Source organism: Dipodomys ordii, unplaced genomic scaffold (assembly GCF_000151885.1).
Source record: "Dipodomys ordii isolate 6190 unplaced genomic scaffold, Dord_2.0 Scaffold92, whole genome shotgun sequence".
NCBI lineage: Eukaryota > Metazoa > Chordata > Mammalia > Rodentia > Heteromyidae > Dipodomys > Dipodomys ordii.
This window is the reverse complement of record NW_012267308.1, coordinates 3,801,472-3,821,966: the sequence shown is the minus strand read 5'-3', so window position 1 is coordinate 3,821,966 and position 20,495 is coordinate 3,801,472. Positions and strand designations below refer to the sequence as shown.

At 53.7% G+C, this 20,495-nt stretch overlaps 2 protein-coding genes across 2 annotated transcripts in view; both read left to right on the top strand.

The window, feature by feature from the left end:
* Nucleotides 1-912: 912 nt before the first annotated feature.
* Sbsn (suprabasin) lies at nt 913-4,693 on the top strand. The gene is made up of 5 exons (XM_013026176.1): nt 913-1,996; nt 2,063-2,550; nt 3,914-3,982; nt 4,117-4,161; nt 4,670-4,693. Exons 1-5 carry the CDS (start codon nt 913-915, stop codon nt 4,691-4,693), a joined length of 1,710 nt encoding a protein of 569 aa, XP_012881630.1.
* Nucleotides 4,694-13,804: 9,111 nt separating this feature from the next.
* Dmkn (dermokine) overlaps nt 13,805-20,495 on the top strand; it is a 12,404-nt gene continuing 5,713 nt past the window's right edge. The window contains exons 1-10 of the mRNA XM_013026175.1: nt 13,805-14,194; nt 14,579-14,758; nt 14,858-14,908; nt 15,049-15,099; nt 15,211-15,372; nt 17,168-17,419; nt 17,943-17,993; nt 18,797-18,847; nt 19,657-19,716; nt 20,098-20,139. Coding sequence (XP_012881629.1) covers nt 13,805-14,194; nt 14,579-14,758; nt 14,858-14,908; nt 15,049-15,099; nt 15,211-15,372; nt 17,168-17,419; nt 17,943-17,993; nt 18,797-18,847; nt 19,657-19,716; nt 20,098-20,139 — 1,290 coding nt within the window. The remainder of the gene's footprint in view (nt 14,195-14,578; nt 14,759-14,857; nt 14,909-15,048; nt 15,100-15,210; nt 15,373-17,167; nt 17,420-17,942; nt 17,994-18,796; nt 18,848-19,656; nt 19,717-20,097; nt 20,140-20,495) is intronic.

The window sequence follows — 20,495 nt, the reverse complement described above, 5'->3', positions numbered from 1 at the left end:
GTTCAGGTACCATCAGGAAAGGCTTTAAAATAGAATTGGAGGAGCCCTCCCCCCCACTCCGAATCTCTGGGTTCTGTATTCTAGACAAAGAAGAGCAGAGATCTCAAGGCCACAAGGACTCGAGTGTGGGAGTTGCTGAGAAATTGTGACACAGCCTGTGTGGCTGGTGCAGAATGATGGTGGAACCTCAAAGAAAAAGATCTGATGATAGAAAAAGATCTCAATTCTCCTGGAGTACTTCCCTCCTCTTCCCTCGCACCTCTTTTTGTCTTTCTTTTATTTTGTGCCTGAGCTGGGGTTTGAACTCAGGGCCTAGGCGCTGTCCCTGAGCATTTGTGCTCAAGGCTAGCACTCTATCACTTCAGAACTTTTTGTTGGTAGCCCCTGGCCTAGGCTAGCTTTGAACCACGATCCTCAAATCTCAGCCTCCTGAATAGCTAAGATGACAGGTGTGAGCCACTGGTGCCTGGCTCTATTATTTCTTTTCTTTTCCATTTTCCAGAACTCTCCATGCTAGGGAAAATTAGATGTTTGGGTCCCTTAGGGGAGAAAATGGGAGCTGTAGCTACCTATCCACCTGGATTTGAGAGAGAGAGACAGAGACAGAGACAGAGAAAGCCAGGAGCTGGCTGGTGGAGTAGGCAGCCTCCTCCAGGGTGGAGGAGCCTGAGTAGAGCAAGGGGAAGAATGCCAGGGCATCTTGTCTGTGCTTGACTCACTCATCTTCCTCCTCTTTTAGATTGCTCAACCCAAATCTCCCTGGGAAATACCTCCTGGACTGGGGAACCAAGTCTGTGCTGCACACAAGGGTAATTGAGTCACGAGGGGTGGAGGAGAGGGCGGGAGGCGGAGGATAAATAGCAGGCTGGCCGCCCGGGCCTCTCTCTGCACCCTTCCCTCCTCTCCAGCAACATGCATCGAGCAAGTGTGCTCAGCTCCTGCTGCCTCCTCCTGCTTTTGGGGGCGCTGCCTGCTCGGGCAGCCAGCGAGGACCCCCTGGAGAAGGTGATCGAAGGCATCAACCGAGGGCTGAGCAACGCCGAGCGGGAGGTGGGCAGAGCCCTGGAAGGCATCAACAATGGCCTCACACAAGCCGGAAGGGAAGTGGAGAAGGTGTTTAATGGACTGAGCCACATGAGCAGCCAGGCCAGCAAGGAGGTGGAGAGGGGCGTCAACACCGGCATGGACAAGGTGGTCCATGGGATCAACAATGGCGTCGGACATGCAGGAAAGGAAGCAGAGAAGTTTGCCCATGGGGTCAACCACGCTGCTGGACAGGTTGGGAAGGAGGCAGACAAAGTAATCCATCATGGGGTCAATCAGGCGGGAAGTGAGGCAGGGGGGCATGCCGCGGGGCAGGCTGGGAAAGAGGCTGGGAGGCTTGGCCAAGGGGCCCACCATGCCACAGGGCAGGCTGGGAAGGAGGCAGAGAAGTTTGGCCAAGGGATCCACCATGCCGCAGGGCAGGCTGGGAAGGAGGCAGAGAAGTTTGGCCAAGGGGCCCACCATACTTTTGGTCAAGGTGCCCACCATGCCGCAGGGCAGGCTGGGAAGGAGGCAGAGAAGTTTGGCCAAGGGGCCCACCATGCCGCAGGGCAGGCTGGGAAGGAGGCAGAGAAGTTTGGCCAAGGGGGTCACCATCCTTTTGGCCAAGGGGCCCACCATGCTGCAGGGCAGGCTGGGAAGGAGGCAGAGAAGTTTGGCCAAGGGGCCCACCATGCTGCAGGGCAGGCTGGGAAGGAGGCAGAGAAGTTTGGCCAAGGGGGTCACCATCCTTTTGGCCAAGGGGCCCACCATACTTTTGGCGAGCCTGGGAAGGAGGTAGAGAAATTGGGCCAAGGGGTCCACCATACTTTTAGTCAAGCTGGAAAGGAAGTTGAGAAATTTGGCCAAGGGATCCACCATGCAGCAGGGCAGGCTGGGAAGGAGGCAGAGAAATTTGGCCAAGGGGCCCAGGATGCTTTTGGGCAGCCCGGGAGGGAAGCAGAGAAGTTTGGTCATGAATTTGGCCAAGGGGCCCACCATGCTTTTGGTCAGCCAGCGAAGGAGGCTGAGAAGTTAGGGGAGGCCGCTCACCACACCCTGGAGCAGGCTGGGAAGGAGGGCGGCACGGTGGTCCAGGGCGCTCACCATGGGCTCAGCCATGCTGCCATGGAGGCCCAACAGTTTGGCCATGGCGGTGGTCGTTATTACTCAGCGGGGCAGGCCGGGGGAGTGGGAGAAAGAATCATTCCTGGTGTTCAGGCTGGGGTCAACCAGGTTGGGAAAGAGGTGGAGGCGTTTGGCCAGGGAGTCCACCATGCCGTTGAACAGGCCGGAAAGGAAGCAGACAAGGTGGTCCCAGGGGTCCACGATGGGTTCCATCAGGCCGGGAAGGAGGCAGAGAAGCTTGGCCAAGGGCTCAACAATGCTGCTGGTCAGGCCGGAAAGGAAGCGGAGAAACTTGGCCAAGGTGTCCACCATACTGCCGACCAGGCCGGGAAAGAAATGGACAGGTTGCATCACAATGTTCATTATGGGGTCAACCAAGCCGGCAAGGAGGCCAATCAGGTGAACGGTGGTGGGGAATGGAGAAACCCCTGGGGGATGATTAGGGGCTGGAGGAGGGAGGGATTCAACCCTGGGGATATTTGGGGGGCCCATGGAGCCTTTGCTGAAAGTTTGGGGAGCCGGCTCACACCTGTCAGCTTAGCTACTCGGGAGGCTGAGATCTGAGGATCGAGGGTGGAGGTTGGAGGCCAATGTGACTCTTGTCTCTAAGGCACCCCCCCATGCACACAAAAATCTGGAAGTGGAGCTAAGTGGTAGATATTAACCTAAAGATGGAGAAGGAAGAAAGAAGGAAGGAAGGAAGGAAGGAAGGAAGGAAAGCTAAGGGGCAGGGCCCAAGCTTTGAGTCCAAATCCTGGAACTGGCAGAAAAAGAAGCTTGGGTGGCTGTGTATCTGTGCTCCCCTCCTTTCTTCTGCATCTTCTTTATAGAAGAGCTGGGTCAGATGCATCTTATCTGCAAAGCCCACTCCAGACAGAGCAGAGGGGTCCCCATCCTCAGGGAGCTGTCCTTAGTTAAGGTGGATAGAGTAGAGGGGACATGAAAGCCTCTCCTAGGAACAGAAATCAGATTTCTCTAGTACAGATGTGGCGGAGGGGAGCCTGGAGGTAGTGAAATGGGCCCTTTATTCCTTAATGCTCAGATAGGGAGACTGAGGCACGCCTGCCAAGGTCATGAGCCAGTGTCAGATGGAAAATTGCAGGTGCTGGCTCTTTCTCTTCTTTGCTCTGATAAGGGAAGGGGGGCTTCCTAGAGGATCCACTAGCCATTTAAGTAGAGAGAGGCCCCTCTGGAAGCCAAAGAAACAGTTATCTCCCATTCATTCTCCAAGCTTCATGACCAAGCTAAGATGCCATCTTGAAGAGTGGTCTCAGCTTTCAAGGACACCCCTGAGTTCCAGACCAAGGGTGTCTTCCATGAGGAGAGTTCCCTAAGTCAGACTTGCACATGTCGAGGCTTGGAGAGAAGCAGGTGCAGGTGTGCATGCACACTTGTGTGTGTGTGTGTGTATGTTTGGCTTAAGACTAAGACTAGGCCTGGTAGGCATTACCTTGTGGGGGTCCTCTGGGTCCCCCCTCTTTCCATTGAGGCCCCTTTTTACAGAAATGGGGGGCTTGGCTAAATATTAACAGGAATCAGACACACATCTGAGGCTGGGTGGACAGGAAGTTCTTCTCACTGCTTGCTCTGTGCCATGGGTGGGCTTTGGGGGGGATCTCTCTGGACAGTGAGTGTTGAGGTCAGGGGACAGGCCCAAGTCATCCTAGAGGGGTGAAGGACAGGGGTGGGGTGGGGAGGGGAATGCGGGAGGGCCTGCAGGATGGAGGGGTTGCATGAAGGATGATCTGGTCTTTGTTCACAGGGCAGCAGCCATCAAGGCGGGGCTTCCGGCCATCAAGGAGGGGCCGCCACAACGCCATTGGCATCTGGGGTAAGTCTTTATGCCCCCGCCCCCCGCACGTGGGGGAAGAGGGTGATGGAGACAATTTAGGATTCCTCCTAGGATGGCCTGGTGGGGTGGGGGGGGAGCTGAGGCTGGTGACTGACCTTGTCCTTGATTTCCAGGCGTCGGCCAACAAGCCTTTCATGGATTTGCGGGCTCTGTGGAGGGTGAGTGCGGGGCAGGGCTGCTTCCTTTTCTCCATGATAACACTGGCTCTCCCATCGCATCCCCCAACCTAACTAGTCCAGCCTGCCGGTCCCCCCCAAGCTCTGCTCTTGGGGGGAGGGGGGAAAGGGAACTTTCCATTTTCATCTAGCCAACATAAACCGACAGAAACCAATGCCAGGGCATCTGGAAGTCAGGGAAGGAGAGTGTATAAAAAACATCTTTCAGCTGGGCACCGGTGGCTCACGCCTGTCATCCCAGCTACTCAGGAGGCTGAGATCTGGGGCCCATAGTTCAAAGTCAGCCCAGGCGGGAAAATCTATGAGACTCTTATTACCAATGAAACCACCAGAAGGCTAGAAGTGGAGGTGGTTCAAATGGTAGAGCTCCAGCCTTGGGTAAAAAAGCTCAGAGGTACCACCCAGCCCTTGAAATAAAATAAATAAATAAAAATGGGGCACCTCATGGCGGTGAATCCTGGGTTCACCCCTCTCCTCTCCTCTTTTGCAGAGCGTCGCCGACATCATGCCATAAACTGATGCCCAGCGACAATGTCTTGGTCGCCGTGGCCTGGAGAAGCTGGGGTGGGGGTGGGGGGGAGGCTCCTGGATTTCCTTAGCGGGGGATGGGGTGGGATGGGGGGAATCCTGAGATTTGTGAATAAATGTCTGTGACCCATTGTCATCTCTCGGCCTGGTCAGCTGTGTTGCCTAGAGAGGGAAGGGCAAGAAGCACAAATGCTACTTGTCCAGAGGAGTGTGTGTGTGTGTGTGTGTGTGTGTGTGTGTGTGTGTGGTGTCTGTGACATAGGAAAGATTTTTTTTGGGGGGGTGGATCTGGGACTTTGGGCAGATTGAGCTGAAGTTTCCCTAGTAACAGGCCCAGCGAGGGCCTGAGCCACACTTTGTGTTCAGTACAGGGCCTGGGCCTCTGGCACGGGTGTCATGGTGGAGGGGGAGAGCGGAGGTGCCAAGGTGGAACCCCCCAGGGCTGGGGCAGGGTTGTCACAGGGTGGAGACATTCAGGAGTAACAATAGTGGCTTGTGTTGGTTGTGCAATGCCTGTGTGTGTGGTGCCGGGCACCTGACAGGCCGGACAAGCTTCACACCACAAATCTTCCACTTAGGTAAGAGGTTCTGGGGCTGTGTCCACCTGGGAAGCAGGCTGAGGCCTGCGGAGGTGGGGAGACACACCCCAACTTCTGCGTGTGGTCGGGACGTGGAGGGAGAGAAACAGACTGGTGTGTGTGTGTGTGTGTGTGTGTGTGTGTGTGTGCACCAGTGGATCTGCATCAGAGGACAGATGCACAAGGACCAGGCATCCAAAAGATGGAGAGACATGGAAGCATGGTTCAAGTAGGAGAGCGCCACCCTGGGGTGAAGAAGGAAAAAAAAAGCCAAGGAAGAGCTTGAGATCCTGAGTTCAAGCCCCAGAACTGGCATGCACATGCGTATGCATGCACGCACACACACACACACACACACGCATGCGTGCACATGTACACACAACAATAAAACCACCAAAACTTTTGAAAGTGGAGTGTGGCTCAAGAGGTAGAGTGTTAGGAGCCTTCAATGAAAAAAATAAACAAAGTGAGAGGCTGGGCACCCGTGGCTCAGGCCTGTCATCCTAGCTACTCAGGAGGCTGAGATCTGAGGATTGTGGTTTAAAGCCATCTCAGGCAGGAAAGTCCGTGAGACTCTTATCTCCGATAAACTACCAGAAAACCGGAAGTGGCGCTGTGGCTCAGGTGGTAGAGCACTAGCCTTGAGCTGAAGAGCTGAGGGACAGTGTCCAGGCTCAGAGTTCAAGCCCCATACTGACCAAAAAAAAAAAAAAAGTGAGAGCTTGCAAATCCTGAGTTCAAGTCCTGGTACTGAAGGGAGAGGGGAGGAGGGGGGAGGGAGAGAGGGAGAAGTAGAGAAAGCAAGAAGAAAGGAACGGAAGGAGGAAAGAAAGGAAAAGGGAAGGGAGGGGAGGAGAGGGAGGGGAAGAAGAGGGAGGGAAGGGGAGGAAGGTGGGAAGAACCTTTTAGCAAAGACGTGGGCAGGGACACAGATTCATCAGATTCATGGACCGCTCAAAACCCAGAGCATGATGTTTTGTAACCACTGTGCGATGAGCCCTTAGCTCCCCAGTGCTGCACAAAACACAGGGCTCCTCTCTCGTCTTCTTGGGTGGAAGAGGGAAACAGAGGCTCAGCAGCTCATATGTAGTGAAATCCCTAAGAAAGTAGCAGAAGCTCACACCTGTAATCCCAGCTACTCAGGAGGCTGAGACTTAAGGATCAGGGTTCAAAGTCAGCCTGGGCAGGAAAGTTTGTGAGACTCTCATCTAAAAAAAGATGGAAGTGGAGCTGTGGTTCAAGTAGTAGGACACTAACCTTGAGCACAAAAGCTCAGAGATAGCTCCCAGGCTCTGAGTTCAAAGCCCAGGACCCACGCAAAAGAAAGAAAGAAAGACAAAACCCTTGGAACTACATTTGCTTTCTGTTTGTCAGAACCTAGCCTCTCGCAGGTACCCAATATATCTCTTATGACTCACCTGGGCACAGGGAAACCTGTACTACAGGAGGTTGCTACAGAAGGTGTCTCAGGCAGCATACTTCCCCATACTGAGGCCACAATTATAGACAAAACCATGAGATGTGTCACCAGGCAAGAGACACCACCATGTCCTCACAGCTCCCAAATTCCAGTCATCCGAGGGACCAGAGTGAAGAGCTCCTGATCTCAACGGCTTGGGGGAGAAGTGTAGTCTTTGTGGGGGAGATGAGGCCATACAGAATGGGGGTGCTCCTGCCTCTTGCTCAGCATTTCCTTCCCTCCCCTGCCTGTGAAAGTCTGAACACACAGCTAATATGCCCAAAAGATAGAAGAATCTTACAGTGGACACCCGCTTGTCCCCTACACCACACACACTCAAATTCCACCAGTATCATTTTATTAAATTCCCCCAATCACACCTGTCAATACTTTTTTTTTTTTTGTCAGTCATGAGGCTTGAACTCTGGGCCTGGGCGCTGTCCCTCAGCTCTTCAGCTCAAGGCTAGCGCTCTATCACTTGAGCCACAGTGCCACTTCTGGCTTTTTTCTTTTTGTTTATGTGGTGCTGAGGAATCGAACCCAGGGCCTCATGTATGCAAGGCAAGCGCTCTACCACTGAGCCACCTTCCCAGCCCCTCATTTAGCTTTTGAACTAACTTGAATCTGCAGCCCTGGGCTCCCACCCTGGAACTGCTGCTCCAGTTAGTGCATGTACATTAGCAACAACAACACAGAAAGATTCCCAGCTGCCTTTGAAAAAGCATCATTCAAAACCACAGACGTTTCAGTGATCATAACCTTCAACCTTTGATATTAGTTGATTTCTTTAGATGAATCGGTATGTTCTTCCTGCTTTTCCCCTTGGCATAGTCACTGGCTCAGGGCTCAAGGGAAAAATGCATTCACTTCCTGTTACACTCCAGCACAAACCAAACCTATCTTAGCTCTTAAACTCTTCACTAGCAAGATCTTAACAGGCCAAAAGGTCTTTTGTGGAGAAGGTCAGAAAGACTTTCTTAGCTCTCACAGGTCACACTGGTTTGCTTCTTTCTTCTCTTAATATTTTGTCAGAGGGCTGGGAAGGTGGCTCAGTGGTAGAGCACTTGCCTTGCATGCATGAGGCCCTGGGTTCCATTCCTCAGCACCACATAAGCAGAAAAAAAAAGCGCTCAAGTGGTAGAGCGCTAGCCTTGAGCTGAAGAGCTGAGGGACAGCGCCCAGGCCCAGAGTTCAAGCCCCACAACCAGACCACCCCCCCCAAAATATATATATATATTGTCAGAGAACTTCCCTTGTGATGTGAAATTCAACCTAACTTATCTCAAAATATAAAAATCAGGGAATATTTGTTGTAAGTCATGACAAGTTCACATGTAGAGATATCATATATGGCTATTATCCTACATTAGGTATAGAACCAAGGGGAATGATCTAACAACCTGTGTTCGATCAAAATCTGACAAGAAGTATGGCTGCATTAGCTCTCTGATTCCAGAACAGCACAAGAGCTAAAAACTAGAGTCTGAATTCAGGGTCTTGTATTTAGTAGGAAGGTGCTCTACCACTTGAGCCATTTCTTCAGTCCAAGGGCTAAATATCTTGAAGGTACTCAGTTGACCCAAATGAACTAGTAGATCACTGAGTATTGCTTAATAGTCACTTATCCTAGAAATACTGGGACTAGAGAACAGCCATATAATTTGAAGAGTATACGAATTCTGCTCCTCTTTCCCCCACCCAATCTCTCTCCTCTCATTCCACGTCTGCTCTGTTCTCTCATAAAACCCAGGTATCCCTGGAGAAAGTAATTCATTAAGTCCATAGGACTTTGGTACATATGAGGGTTTTACTATTTTTTTTTCCTCTATAGCTGGAGAAATTCCATTAATAAAAAGAGCCCTGGAGGGCAGAAAGTAGAGAGGGGAAGGGGGAGGTGAGGGAGTACAACGACCTGTTTAACGGTACCTAAAGCATCTATCAGAAATACATAAGGGTTTGCTAAAATGGGTTAATTAAAAATGCATAAAGGGTTACTAAAATGAAATTCGTGAAAAGTATCATTTAATAGCAGCAACCTGACCTGCTTTCTTAAATCTGTCACTGTATAAAAATCCACAAGATCTTCTTTAAGATTTTCTTGTTTCGAAAGGAAAAAAAAATAAAAGGTAATTGCATTGTAGCAAAGGGTCTGTCTTCCCAGCAAAGCCAGCGCTGCCCCTGCAAACCCCTCACCGAGACCCTCGATGCTTCTCTCCTGTCGGCCTTTAAGTGCCAGACGAGTAAGCAGTCTGAAGCGAGGTGTCAGTGATCAAAATGGGAAGCGAGCTGGAGCCTAAAACGTGAGGAGTCGGGTGCTAATTGTATTCAGCAAGATGCCAAGATGGCAGTGCTTGTGCGTGCGTGCGTGTGTGTGTGTGTGTGTGTGCGCGCGCGCGTGGGGGGGGGTGCATGTGTGAGCACCCACATACATCAGTCTTAGAGCTTGAACTCAGGACCTCGGGCTTTCACTTGGCTTTTACCACTCCAAGGCTGGTGCTCTACCACTTGGGCCACATCTCCACTTCCAGCTTTTTGGTGGTTCATTGGAGATGAGAGTCTCACAAGCTTTGCTGCCCAGGTTGGCTTCAAACTGTGATTTTCAAATCTCAGCCTCCTAAGTAGCTGAGATTATGGGAACCACCAGTTGCTTGTGGCCTTCATTTTTTTTTTTTTTTTTTTTGCTGTCAAGTTGCAGTCAGGGAGCACAATACTCTCTAAGGTCCTTTAGTTTTTAGCGATATTTTATCTGTCTATCTGTCTGCCTATCTATCTATCTATCTATCTATCTATCTATCTATCTATCTATCTATCTATCTATCTATCTATCTATCATCTATCTATCTATCTAATCTATCTATCTATCTACCTACCTACCTACCTTAAGGCCTTAAACTTCAGCCAGGGACTAGCCTTGGATGATGATCTTCCTACCTCTGCTGCTGCTGCTCCTCCTCCTCCTCATTCTTTTTCTTCTCAGTCATGGGGCTTGAACTCTGTGTCTGGGTGCTGTCTCTCAGCTCAAGGCGAGCGCTCTACCACTTGAACCACAGTGCCACTTCCGGTTTTCTGATGGTTTATTGGAAATAAAGAGTCTCACGGACCTTCCTTCCCTGGGCTGGCTTTGAACTGTGATCCTCAGATCTCAGCCTCCTGAGTAGCTAGGATTAAGGCCTGAGGCACCGGTGCCTGACTCTTCTTCCCTCCCTCCCACCCTCCCTCCCTCCCTTCTTTCCCCTCTTTCTTTCCTTTGTGTGCCAGACCTGGGACTTGAACTCTGAGCCTAGGTGCTGTCCCTTAGTGTTTTTGTTGTATGTTTGCTTGCTTGCTTTTTGTTCAAGACTAGCATCCTACCACTGGAGCTGTAGCTCCACTTCTGGATTTTTGTGATTAATGGGAGGTAAGAGTCTTGTGGGCTTTTCCTGCTCAGGCTGGCTTTGAACTGCGATCCTCAGGTCTCAGCCTCCTGAGTATCTAGGATGACAGGCGTGAGCCGCCGGCCTGCACCCTCCTCCATCTCAGGCTTCACATTGTGGTGGCAATTTGTCATTGTATCACCATTGTATCACTGAAGAGCTGTTTTCCTCCTTGGTTAGGAGTTCCAACACCAGGTCAAGGCCAGCTCCCAAGTGTGGTGTTTGAGCAACTGACTTGAGAAAGACTTCTGGGATCAGAATGAATGAGAAATGGGTTTCCTTGCCAAGAAGGGTGGACAGAGGCCGGGAGGCATGGAGAGAGGAAAAGCCAGTTTGCACCCAGGCTGGCGCAGGCCGGTGGCAGGGTGAGGAGTCTGGGTGGGGTCTGCACAGCTACCTTTTATTGGCTGCTAACTGAATCTGTGCTAAGCATTTAGAGACGTGATTCATTCCATCCTGGCCACCTCCCACGCGGCCAGGACCATGATTAACCCCCTCTCCAACAATGGGCATGAGGCTGAGAGGGAGAGCATTACCTCAGGACACCCAGATCGCACAGGGAAGCCAGCACTCCAATCAAGAATATTTCCCTGCTGGGTGCTGTGGCTGATGCCTGTAATCCCAGCTACACTGAAATCTGAGGCCTGCCATTCAAAGCCAGCTAGGCAGGAAAGTCCATGAGACTCTTATCTCCAATGAACCACTAAAAAGCCAGAAGTAGAGCTGTGACTCCAGTAGTAGAACACCAGCCCTGAGCAGAAAAAGCTCAGGGACAGTGCCCAGGCCTTGAGTTCAAGCCCCAAGACAGACAGACACACAGATGCACACACAGACGCACACACACACACACACACACACACCCGAGCTTCTATATCTGGACATGGAGCTTCATGCCTGAATCCCCAGTAACTCTGTAGAGATACGGAGCCTCAGTATTCAAGGTAGTCCAGGCAAAATTTGAGAGACCTCATCTCAATAAAAGCTGGGTATGATAGCATGGACCTATGAATCCCAGCTATGACCAGGGTGTGGCAGGAGAATGGTTATCTGGGGCCAGCTCCAGGCAAAGACTTGCGGCTCTATCTGAAAAATAAGTAGGGTCATGGCTCAAGTGATAGAGGCCAGCAAGCTCAAGGCCTTCAGTTCAGACACACTCCCAAAAAAAAGCACCAGCATTTGTTTGGCCCTTTCCAAAAAGGGGTGTGTGGTGGTGTGTGTGTGTGTGTGTGCATGCGCGCGCACGTGCGCACAGATACTGGGGCTTGAACTCAAACCCTATTGCTTGACTTTTTCCTTCAAAGTTGGCACTCTACCACTTGAGTCACAACTCCACTCTGGCTTTTTGCTGGGTCACTGGAGATAAGAGTCTCATGGACTTTCTTGCTTGGGCTGGCTTTGAACTTCAATCTTCAGATCTCAACCTCCTGAGTAGCTGGGATGGCAGGCCAGAGTGTCTAACTTCACACATTCTCAAGTCAGAAACTAAGCTGGTGTAAGAAAGGTCTTGTTGATGGAAAGCTGGGGGGCAATGGGAGGATCAGCGCTGGGAATGTGGGGTTCTCTGGGAGTGGCTGGGAAGAAATCTCTGCCCTGAGCCCCTTCTCTGCCCCACACGCCTGGCTGATGGAAGTGGGGCAGGCTGGGGCCTCAGGAGCCCAGAGTTCTGCTGCAACCCTCAGCTGTTCCTCAGAGACGAAGGAGGGGGAGGGGAGGGGAAGGAGGGGGAGGGGAAGGAACGGGAGGGGAGGGGAGGGGGCTTCCATGGGGAGGGGAGTATGCTGGAGTGATTGACAGGCCTGACACAAGGGGCGGAGCTTCCACAGCCCCTGTGTCTGCCCTTAAGTGGTTCAGTAAGCCAGGAGCTGGTGGCTCGCACCTGTCATCCTAGCTACACAGGAAGCTGAGGTCTGAGGATCAGGGTTCAAATCCAGCCTGGGCAGGAACGTCCATGAGACCCTTGTCTCCAGCGAACCAGCAAAAAGCTGGAAGTGGAGCTGTGACTCCAGGGGCGGAATGCCAGCCTTGAGTGAAGAAACTAAGGACAGCATTCAGGCCTTGAGTTTGAGCCCTAGCGTGCGCGCACACACGCACACACACACACACACACACACACACACGCGCGACAATCTCCCAGAGCAGCGTCCAGTTGGATGGGCTGGATCTGCTCCTATGACTACCATTATTTTCCTCATTACCACGAGCACCATTATTATCCTCATTACAGCGGGCAGAGGGCAGAGGCGGGAGGCGGGAGATGGAGGCTGCCAGGGCAGGAATGGTGTTTACCTGCCGAAGAGGGTTTGGACGAGACGCGCTGGGGTGCGGGCGTGGGGTGGAGCGGGAGAGGCATTGAGAAAGGCCCGTGGAAACTGGCCTCTCCTCACGCAGTGATGGATTCCAGCGATACAGGCCGGGAGGGCTGAGAACCGAAGCGGCCATACTTGCTGAGCAGAGGGACGAGAGGAGCTGGAGGTGGTGACTTGAATTCTCGGTGTCAGGCGAGGAGCAGGGTGCTGACAGAGGCCTTCTGCCCTCTGGTGACCCCTCTGTGCTGGCTCCTGGAGGAAGGCTGGGCCCCCGGGGTGTGGTAAATCCTGGGGTGCTCCTCCCCTGCGGCAGCCCTGAGCTCACCTCGCATTTGCAACATGTGTCCCTCCATCCAGGTAAACAGGATGCAGACCTGGGTCAGGGGTCCCTCCCTTAGTCTCTCCCTCCCACTGTCCGTTCCCTCCCTCCCTCCCCACCCCCCACCTCGAGAGCTAGCCTGCCCAGCTCACCTGGCTCCACACCCAGCTTTCTCCATGACGGGGCTGAAGGGTAAACCGAGGCATGGCCACCACCAATCCCATGGGTCTGTTGCCCCATGTCCCCGGAAGCCCCATGGCAGAACTTGAACTCAGGCCTGCAACACCCGATCGGCTCTCCGTCACTTGACGATACCATGGAATAAGAAAGCAGCCATCTTTGGGGGGTGCCCTGTGGAGGGGACCCCTACCAACTCAGACCGAGAGGGGCCAAGCATGGATCCCTGTACCCTGACACGTGGTTTACCTAGGATGAGGGTGTGCCAGTGGGCGGTCCCCTTTAGATGGGCTCTCCTCTTTCCCTCTCTGGCTTGGGGCCCCATCGGCCTAAGTGGGCCCTCTCCCTCTGATTGTCCCCAGCTACCAGCCTCTGGGGACCCGGTATGTGGCTCCTCAGCTGGTCCCCACCCCACCCTGTGCCCCAAATTCTTAAAGGTTGGGTAACAAAGAGATTTTTTTGTACTCACCTCATCCCATTCTTTCTGTCCCTCCCCGGGCCTAGTGCGCCCTCTCTGTCTCTCTCTCTGTCTCTCTCTGTCTCTCTGTGTCTCTCTGTTTCAACACTCTCAATTAGGACTCATTACCCTATCAGTGGCTGGGCTTTGAGTCACAGGGAGGAGGGACCCAAGGCCACCCAGCCCTGTCAACTCTGTCCCCAACCAACAGTATAAGGGCAGGGAACCCACATTCTAGAAAGGACCAGAAAGGGCTGTGCGTTTCCAAGGAAGGCTGAGGAAGAGAAGGCCCAGGGGGGGCGGGGGAAGAAAAACCAAAGGCGCCTGTGGGGCAGGGAGAAGATCAGGGGGGGTGTGCCTGAAGGACGTGGGGCTTCTGGGGGGAGAGATGCAGGTGTGGGGGTCCCTGGGCTGGCTCCTGCTAGCTTTGTGTCTGGGCAGCGGGGCGGCTGGCCCCCTGCAGCACGGGGGCCTGGGCGAGGCCATTAGCCATGGAGTTGGGGAAGCGGTGGGGGAGGGCGCGGGCCAGGCTGCCAGCCAGGGCGTGCATGAGGCTATGGGCCAGGGAGGGGGAGACGCCGGCCGCGCGGGGCTCCAGGGGGCGCTGGGCCAAGGCGCTAAGGAGGCCGCCAGCTCAGGGGTGCAGGGGGCCCTGGGCCAGGAGCACGGAGGCCATGAGCTGGGAGAAGCTGCCCGCAGCCTTGGAGAAGAGGCGGGCAGACAGGCAGAGGACGTGATCCGGCGTGGACTGGAGGGGACCCACCACTCTGGGGTGTGGGTGAGTACCCCAGGGGGACCCCGGGTAGGGTTGGGAAATGGTTGTCAGGATCCCCGGGTCTCAGGTGGGAACGCTTTCTGCCCCTGGCATCTGTCCCTCGCCATTCATGAGTGGATTTGCTCTTGGGGTGCCAGTCCTGGGGCTTTGAACGCAGGGCCTGGGCCCTGTCTCTGAGGTTTTTGTTTGAGTGGCTCAAGGGGAGCGCTCTACCACTTGAGCCACAGCTCCACTTCTGGCTTTTTGCTGGTTCATTACACCTAAGAGTCTCGTAGACTTTCCTGCCCTGGCTGGCTTCGAACCTTGATCCTCCGATCTCAGCCTCCTGAGCAGCCCAGTGGGCGCGCCGTGGCTGCGAGAAGCCCCATGTGCCGTTCTCCCTTTCAGGGCACTTCTGGAGGCCATGGCATGTTCAACTCACAGGGCAATGCTGGGGGGCCCTGGTCCCCCTCGGGGCACGCGCACCCTGGAAGCCCCCAAGCCAGCTTTGGAACCAACTCTGCGGGCGGCTCCGCCAGCCAGGGGGGGAACGCAGGGGGGCCGCTGAACTTCAGGACCAACGACCAGGTAAGGGGACCCTCCTGCCTTCCCTTCAAGCCACATGGCACCCCCTTAGTTTTGGGGTGTTGTCCGCATCTCAGATTCCTGGCTTCCCCTTTCCTGCAGGGAGCTGTGGCGCAGCCCGGCTATGGCTCTGTACGAAGTAGTAGTTCCGAGGTAAGGGGGGGGGTTCTGAGGGACAGAGACAGCCATGGGGTTGGGAGGGGGGGGCCGATGGGGGGTTGGGCAGGGGGGGAGGGGAGAAACCCAGGCTGCAGCCTGGCCATGACAAAACTGTCACCTCCCCCCCCCGCCAGTGCACCAACTCACCGCCATCCGGCTCCGGGGGCAGCTCCAGCAACTTGTTGGTAAGGGGGGGTCCCCATGGCACCCCGCGCCCAGTGGGGGCATGGGCAGGGGGCCAAGGCCTTGATGATCTTGGCCTTGGCCCCTCCGTCCTGTTCTTCTCTGCCCCTCAGGGAAACGGTGGCGGTGGGGGAGGCAGTGGCTCTGGTGGCAACAGCCACGGCGGCGGCAGCCACGGCAGCGGCGGCCACAGTGGCCAAGGTGGAGGCAGTGGAAACAGTGGCGGCAGCGGCGGCAACAGCGGTGGCGGCGGCGGCAGTTCTGGGTCCAGCAGAGTGAGTTTTGTCCCTCAGCTGAAGGCGGGGATGGGGTGTGTGTCCTGGGGGTCCCTGTCAAGGAGGGAAGTTCTGGGGTTCCCCGGGAGCCACCACAGTGCCAGCGTGGCTGGCCTCAGTCAGCCATGCCCCTCTTGGGGCTCTGTCCCCCCTCTTTGCTGTCCTACTCATCCACTTGGGCAGGGCAAGCTTCCCCAAGAGCTGCCCTGTCAAGATGGGAAAGTTCTACCTGTTGTCTCACCTTGATTCCAGGCCTGATCAGCCTGTCTGAGCAGGGTGGGGAAGAGGAAGGAAGGAAGGAAGGAAGGTAGAGAAAAATACCAGGGCTGGGAAGGTGGCTTAGTAATAGAGAGCCTGCCTAGCATCCATGAAGTCCAGAGTTCGATTCCTCAGTATCACATACACAGAAAAAGCCAGAAGTGGTGCTGTGGCTTGGGGGGTAGAGTGCTAGCCTTGAGCAAAAGAAGCTCAAAGACAACGCCCAGGCCCTGAGTTCAAACCCCAGGACAGAGAGGAGGGTCAACTGGGGTCCACAGGTAAAGAAGGTCTAACAAAGGGCGTGCAAGTACAAGGTAGCCTTTAGCATAAGGCACTCAGGGACAGCACCCAGGCCCTGAGTTCAAGCCCTAGGACTGGCAAAAAGACAAGAAAAGGAGGTACAGAAAAAAGGGGGGGGCACTGGTCCCAGCTTCCCTGGGGTCTGTGGTATTAGCAAGAGAGGGGGCGGTAAGAATGAGAAGTATCTTTCATGTGCAGCCTCTTGTACTAATATCTTTCCTCCTCCATCTAGGACAGAGAAACTCCTAACTGTGATACGTCCTTTTCCGTTTCCAGGGTAAGGATTTGGGGGACCCTGCCCCCCCACATCTGCTTTTCTTCTGTGAGGGGTGGTGAGGAAGGGCTGGGGCAGAGCAAGCTCCTGCCTGCCCCCTGGTGGTGGATACTGATAACGCACCTCTAGAATATGAGCTCCTGCCTGCTCCTGGTGATGGATGGTGGTATGCACACTCGTGTGTGCGCTTTTTCTGTCTGCCCCTAACCTGCCCCTGGTGGTGGGTGATGGTAATGCACCACTAGTGTGTGAGCTCCTGCCTGCTGCCTGGTGGCAGTGGTAATGGGCCTCTAGCGTATGAGCTCCTGCTGGCCCCTAGTGGTGGGTGGTGGCATGCGGCATTAGTTGCGCTCGCTTCTGTCTGCCCCTAACCTGCCCCTGGTGGTGGGTGATGGTAATGCACCATTATTGTGTGTGCTCCTGTCCGCCCCCTGGTGGCAAGTGGTGGAAACGTGTGTGTGTGTGTGTGTGTGTGTGAATGCAACTCTGTCTCTCTGTGAGAGATGGACAGGATAAAAATTTAGATTCCCCAAATCTCAACATTTCCAAATGCAACCAGCCACACCTGGCACTCTGCTGTTCAGGTAAATGCCCCACCCCCCAACCCCCACACACCTTAGGCAGCTGAGGAGGGCATGGAGGGTGGAGAAGAGGGTTGGAACCTGATGGAGGGTCTCCTCCACACAGGCTTTGAACTCAAGGCCTGAGCACTGTCCTTTGGCTTTTTCGAACAAGGCTAGGACTCTTATCATTTGACCCACAGTTCCTTTTCCATCTTTTTGGTAGATAATTAGAGATGAAAGTTCTCATGGACTTTCCTGCCCAGACTGGCTATGAACTGTGATCCTCAGATCTCAGACTCCCAAGTAGCTAGGATGACAGGTGTGAGCCATCAGCTCTGGCTTGAAAATTGGGTCTTTTTTATAAGTCCTTTTAAAGATGGGGGCTCTTGTTTGTTTCTAGGGAACTGGTTCTGACTCCTCAAGCAGTAGCAGTGGAAATAGTGGCAGCAGTGGAAGCCGAGAAACTAGTGGCAGCAGCGGAAGCCGAGAAAATAGTGGCAGCAGCGGAAGCCGAGAAAATAGTGGCAGCAGCGGAAGCCGAGAAAGTGGCAGCAGTGGAAGCCGAGAAAGTGGCAGCAGTGGAAGCCGAGAAAGTGGCAGCAGTGGAGGCGGTGGAAATGGTGGAGGAACAGGCAGCATGAGCAAACCTGAGGCGAGTGACCAGGAAGGGAGGGAAGGTGGACATCAAAGTCTCAAACTCTGAAAGAAAAGAAACCGGGGTTAGCAAACCTTGGAGGTTGGGGGATGTGGGCTTGGCTGACCGTGGTGGTTGCAGCTACTGAAAATATTTCCCTTTGGGGGCTGGGTGCAGTGGCTCATGCCTATAATCCGAGCTATGTGGGAGGCATAATTAGGCCAGGCTGGGGCAGGGAGTGGGTGAGAAACTAGCTAGACCTCATCTCAACTGGGTGTGGTGGCTCATGTCTGTAATCCCAGCTCTCCAGATCCATAATCTACCTCTCCAGAGGCAAAGGTAGAAGGTTTTGGGATGGAGGCTGGTCTTAGGTTTCAAAGTACAAGATCTTATCTGGAAAAAAAATTTAAACTGGGGGTGTGGCTCGGGTGGTAGAGCATCTGCCTAGCAAGGGTGAAGCCCTTCTGAAAAGAAAAAAAGCTGCCTTTTAGGGGCTGGGATTGGTGACCCAGAAAGGACTAAAAGTCTCCCCTTTCCACAGTGTGAGAATTCAGGGAATGACGTGTGGATGGCCAAAGAATCTGGGAGTCAGGTAAGGACCACAGACCCCGGCTTGTGACTGCCCAGTGCCTGAGTCACCAGGTGCCCCCCCATGCCTGAGGCCCATCTCCAATCAGCGAGCAGGAGGGCTCATCCTAAACATGGAATCCAGAACACCAGCTGTCAATCAACAGCAAGAGCAGGGCCGGTCCTAAACAAGAAATACAGAGCAGGAGCTGTCAATCAAGTCTGTCTCTCACTTTACATCCAACTGGTGCTGTGAGAAATTGCTGGGCTTGGAAGATTGAGGTTCAAAGCCAGTCTGGGCAGGAAAGTCCATGAAATTCTTACTTCCCATGAGCCAGCAAAAAAAAAATCTAGAAGTGGAGGTGTGACTCAAGTGGTAGAGTGCTAGCTAGTAAAAAAGCTAAGGGACAGCATCTAGGCCCTGAGTTCAAGTCCCAGTGCCAACACACATGCACACACACAGGAGGAAGACAACCAGGGGAGAGCCAGATGCTTTGGGAGAATTTTGGGCAGTTTGTACAAGTGAATTTAACAGACAGGGATTGGAGGCGTGGCTCAGTTGGTAGAGCACCAGCCAATGAGCAAAAGCATCAGGTCTGAATTCAAGTACAAGTCACAGGTCTGAAGAAAAAGAAAGAACGGACAAACATTGTCCCGAAGCTACTCATGTGGTCTCTCAATGAGAGCTGGGCACAGGTCTGCCAGAGAGGATGGACTGCTGCCCAGCGAGGAGCTCCTCTGGGGTCCCGGCACCCCCAAGTCACCCTGTACCTGCACCCTGCTGTCCTGCTGTCCCTCCTGCTCACTTCCCACTCTCTGTCCCCCTAGGAAAGCAGAGAGAGTGCTCACCCCCTGGGGAGCTCACAGAGTGGCCATCAGGTGAGCCAGGGGACAGGAGGGACCCTGGGGCACAGGGTAGAACTCCAGGCCCAGGGAAAAGAACCAGAAAAATCCTTATGTCCTGCCTTCCTTCCTTCGTTCCTTCGTTCCTTCCTTCCTTCCTTCTTTCCTCCCTTCCTCTCTCCCTCCTGTCTCCCCTCTTTCTTTTCTTTCCTTTTCTTTTTTGCCAGTCCTGGGACTTGAACTCAGGGCCTGGGTGCTGTCCCTCAGCTCTTCAGCTCAAGGCTAACGCTCTACCACTTGAGCCACAGTGCCACTTCCTGCTTGTTTATGGTAATTGATTGGACATAAGAGTTTCACAGACTTTCCTGCCCAGGTTGGCTTGAAGGAAAATAAGTCAGGTCTCTGTGTCCCAGATTGACCCCCGGAAAGCCAATATTCACAGAGCGTGACAGGGTATAGAAGTGGTATTTGAACCCCCACCTTTGAACCCAAAGTACAGTGACTTGTAGCAACTCCACAGGAACTGAGTTCAAGTACATCACACACACACACACACACACACACACACACAGAAGCATCATCCACCCAGAAATGTGGTAGGATAAGACTCAGTGCACAGCACACAGTAGGCCCACACATGAGCTATGCTTATCATTTTCAGTGGTGCTGTGAGGACAGGAAGCGGCCAGAGCCAGGATGGGGTGGGCGGAGCTAGACTGTGCCAATCACTCCAGGAAGGCGGGGCTTGGGTGGGGGCAGCAGGGGCTGCGTGAAGGACGGCATAGCTGGTGTCAGATGTGTGCCCCCTATTCGCATGGTCACCAGCACCCCCTTCCTTCACCCAGGGCCAAGGGTCCAGTGAGGAGAGTAGAAGAGGTGACACCTTCAGCGGACTCAATACAGTGGTGAGTTCAAGTCTCAACTACCTCAGTGCCAGGCCCACTCTGCCTCTGACCACCATACTTCCTGACTCTGCCTCAAAAAACACTGGTCCTGGGGCTTGAACTCAGGGCCTGGGTGTTGTCCCTGAGCTCTTTTTTTTTTTTTCCTCTGCTCACAGCTGGTGCTCTATCACTTGAGCCACAGCTCAATTTCTGGAATTTTGCTGGTTTGTTGGCGCTCAGAGGCTCCCAGACTTTTCTACCCCAGAATGGCTTTGAATTGTGATCCTCAGATCTCAGCCTCCTGAGTAGCTAGGATGACAGCCACCGGCTTCTGGCTCTATCCTGGCCTCTTGCTCACAAAGTGACTTCTTACCCTCCTGCCTTTTCTGTATGTTTCCTCAGAACTCTCCGAACTCGCCCTTCAACTTTGACTACTTCTGGAAGGTGAGTCTCACACGATTGTTCTGGGGTTCCTTCTTCCTTTGGCAAACTCACGCTGGCCATGGCCCTACAGGCCCAAGTACTTTCATTTATTTACTTGTTTGAATTCAGGGTCTGGACACTGTCCCTGAGTTTTTGTGCTCAAGGCTAGTGCTCTACCACGTGAGCCACAGCTGAAGCCTGGCTTTTTGGTGGTTCACTACAGATAAGAGTCTTAGTGACAGGCTGGGAAGGTGGCTCAGTGGTAGAGCGCCTGCCTTGAATGCCTGAGGCCCTGGGTTCGATTCCTTAGCACCACATAAGCAAAAAGAAAAAAGCCAGAAGTGGCGCTGTGGCTCAAGTGGTAGAGCGCTAGCCTT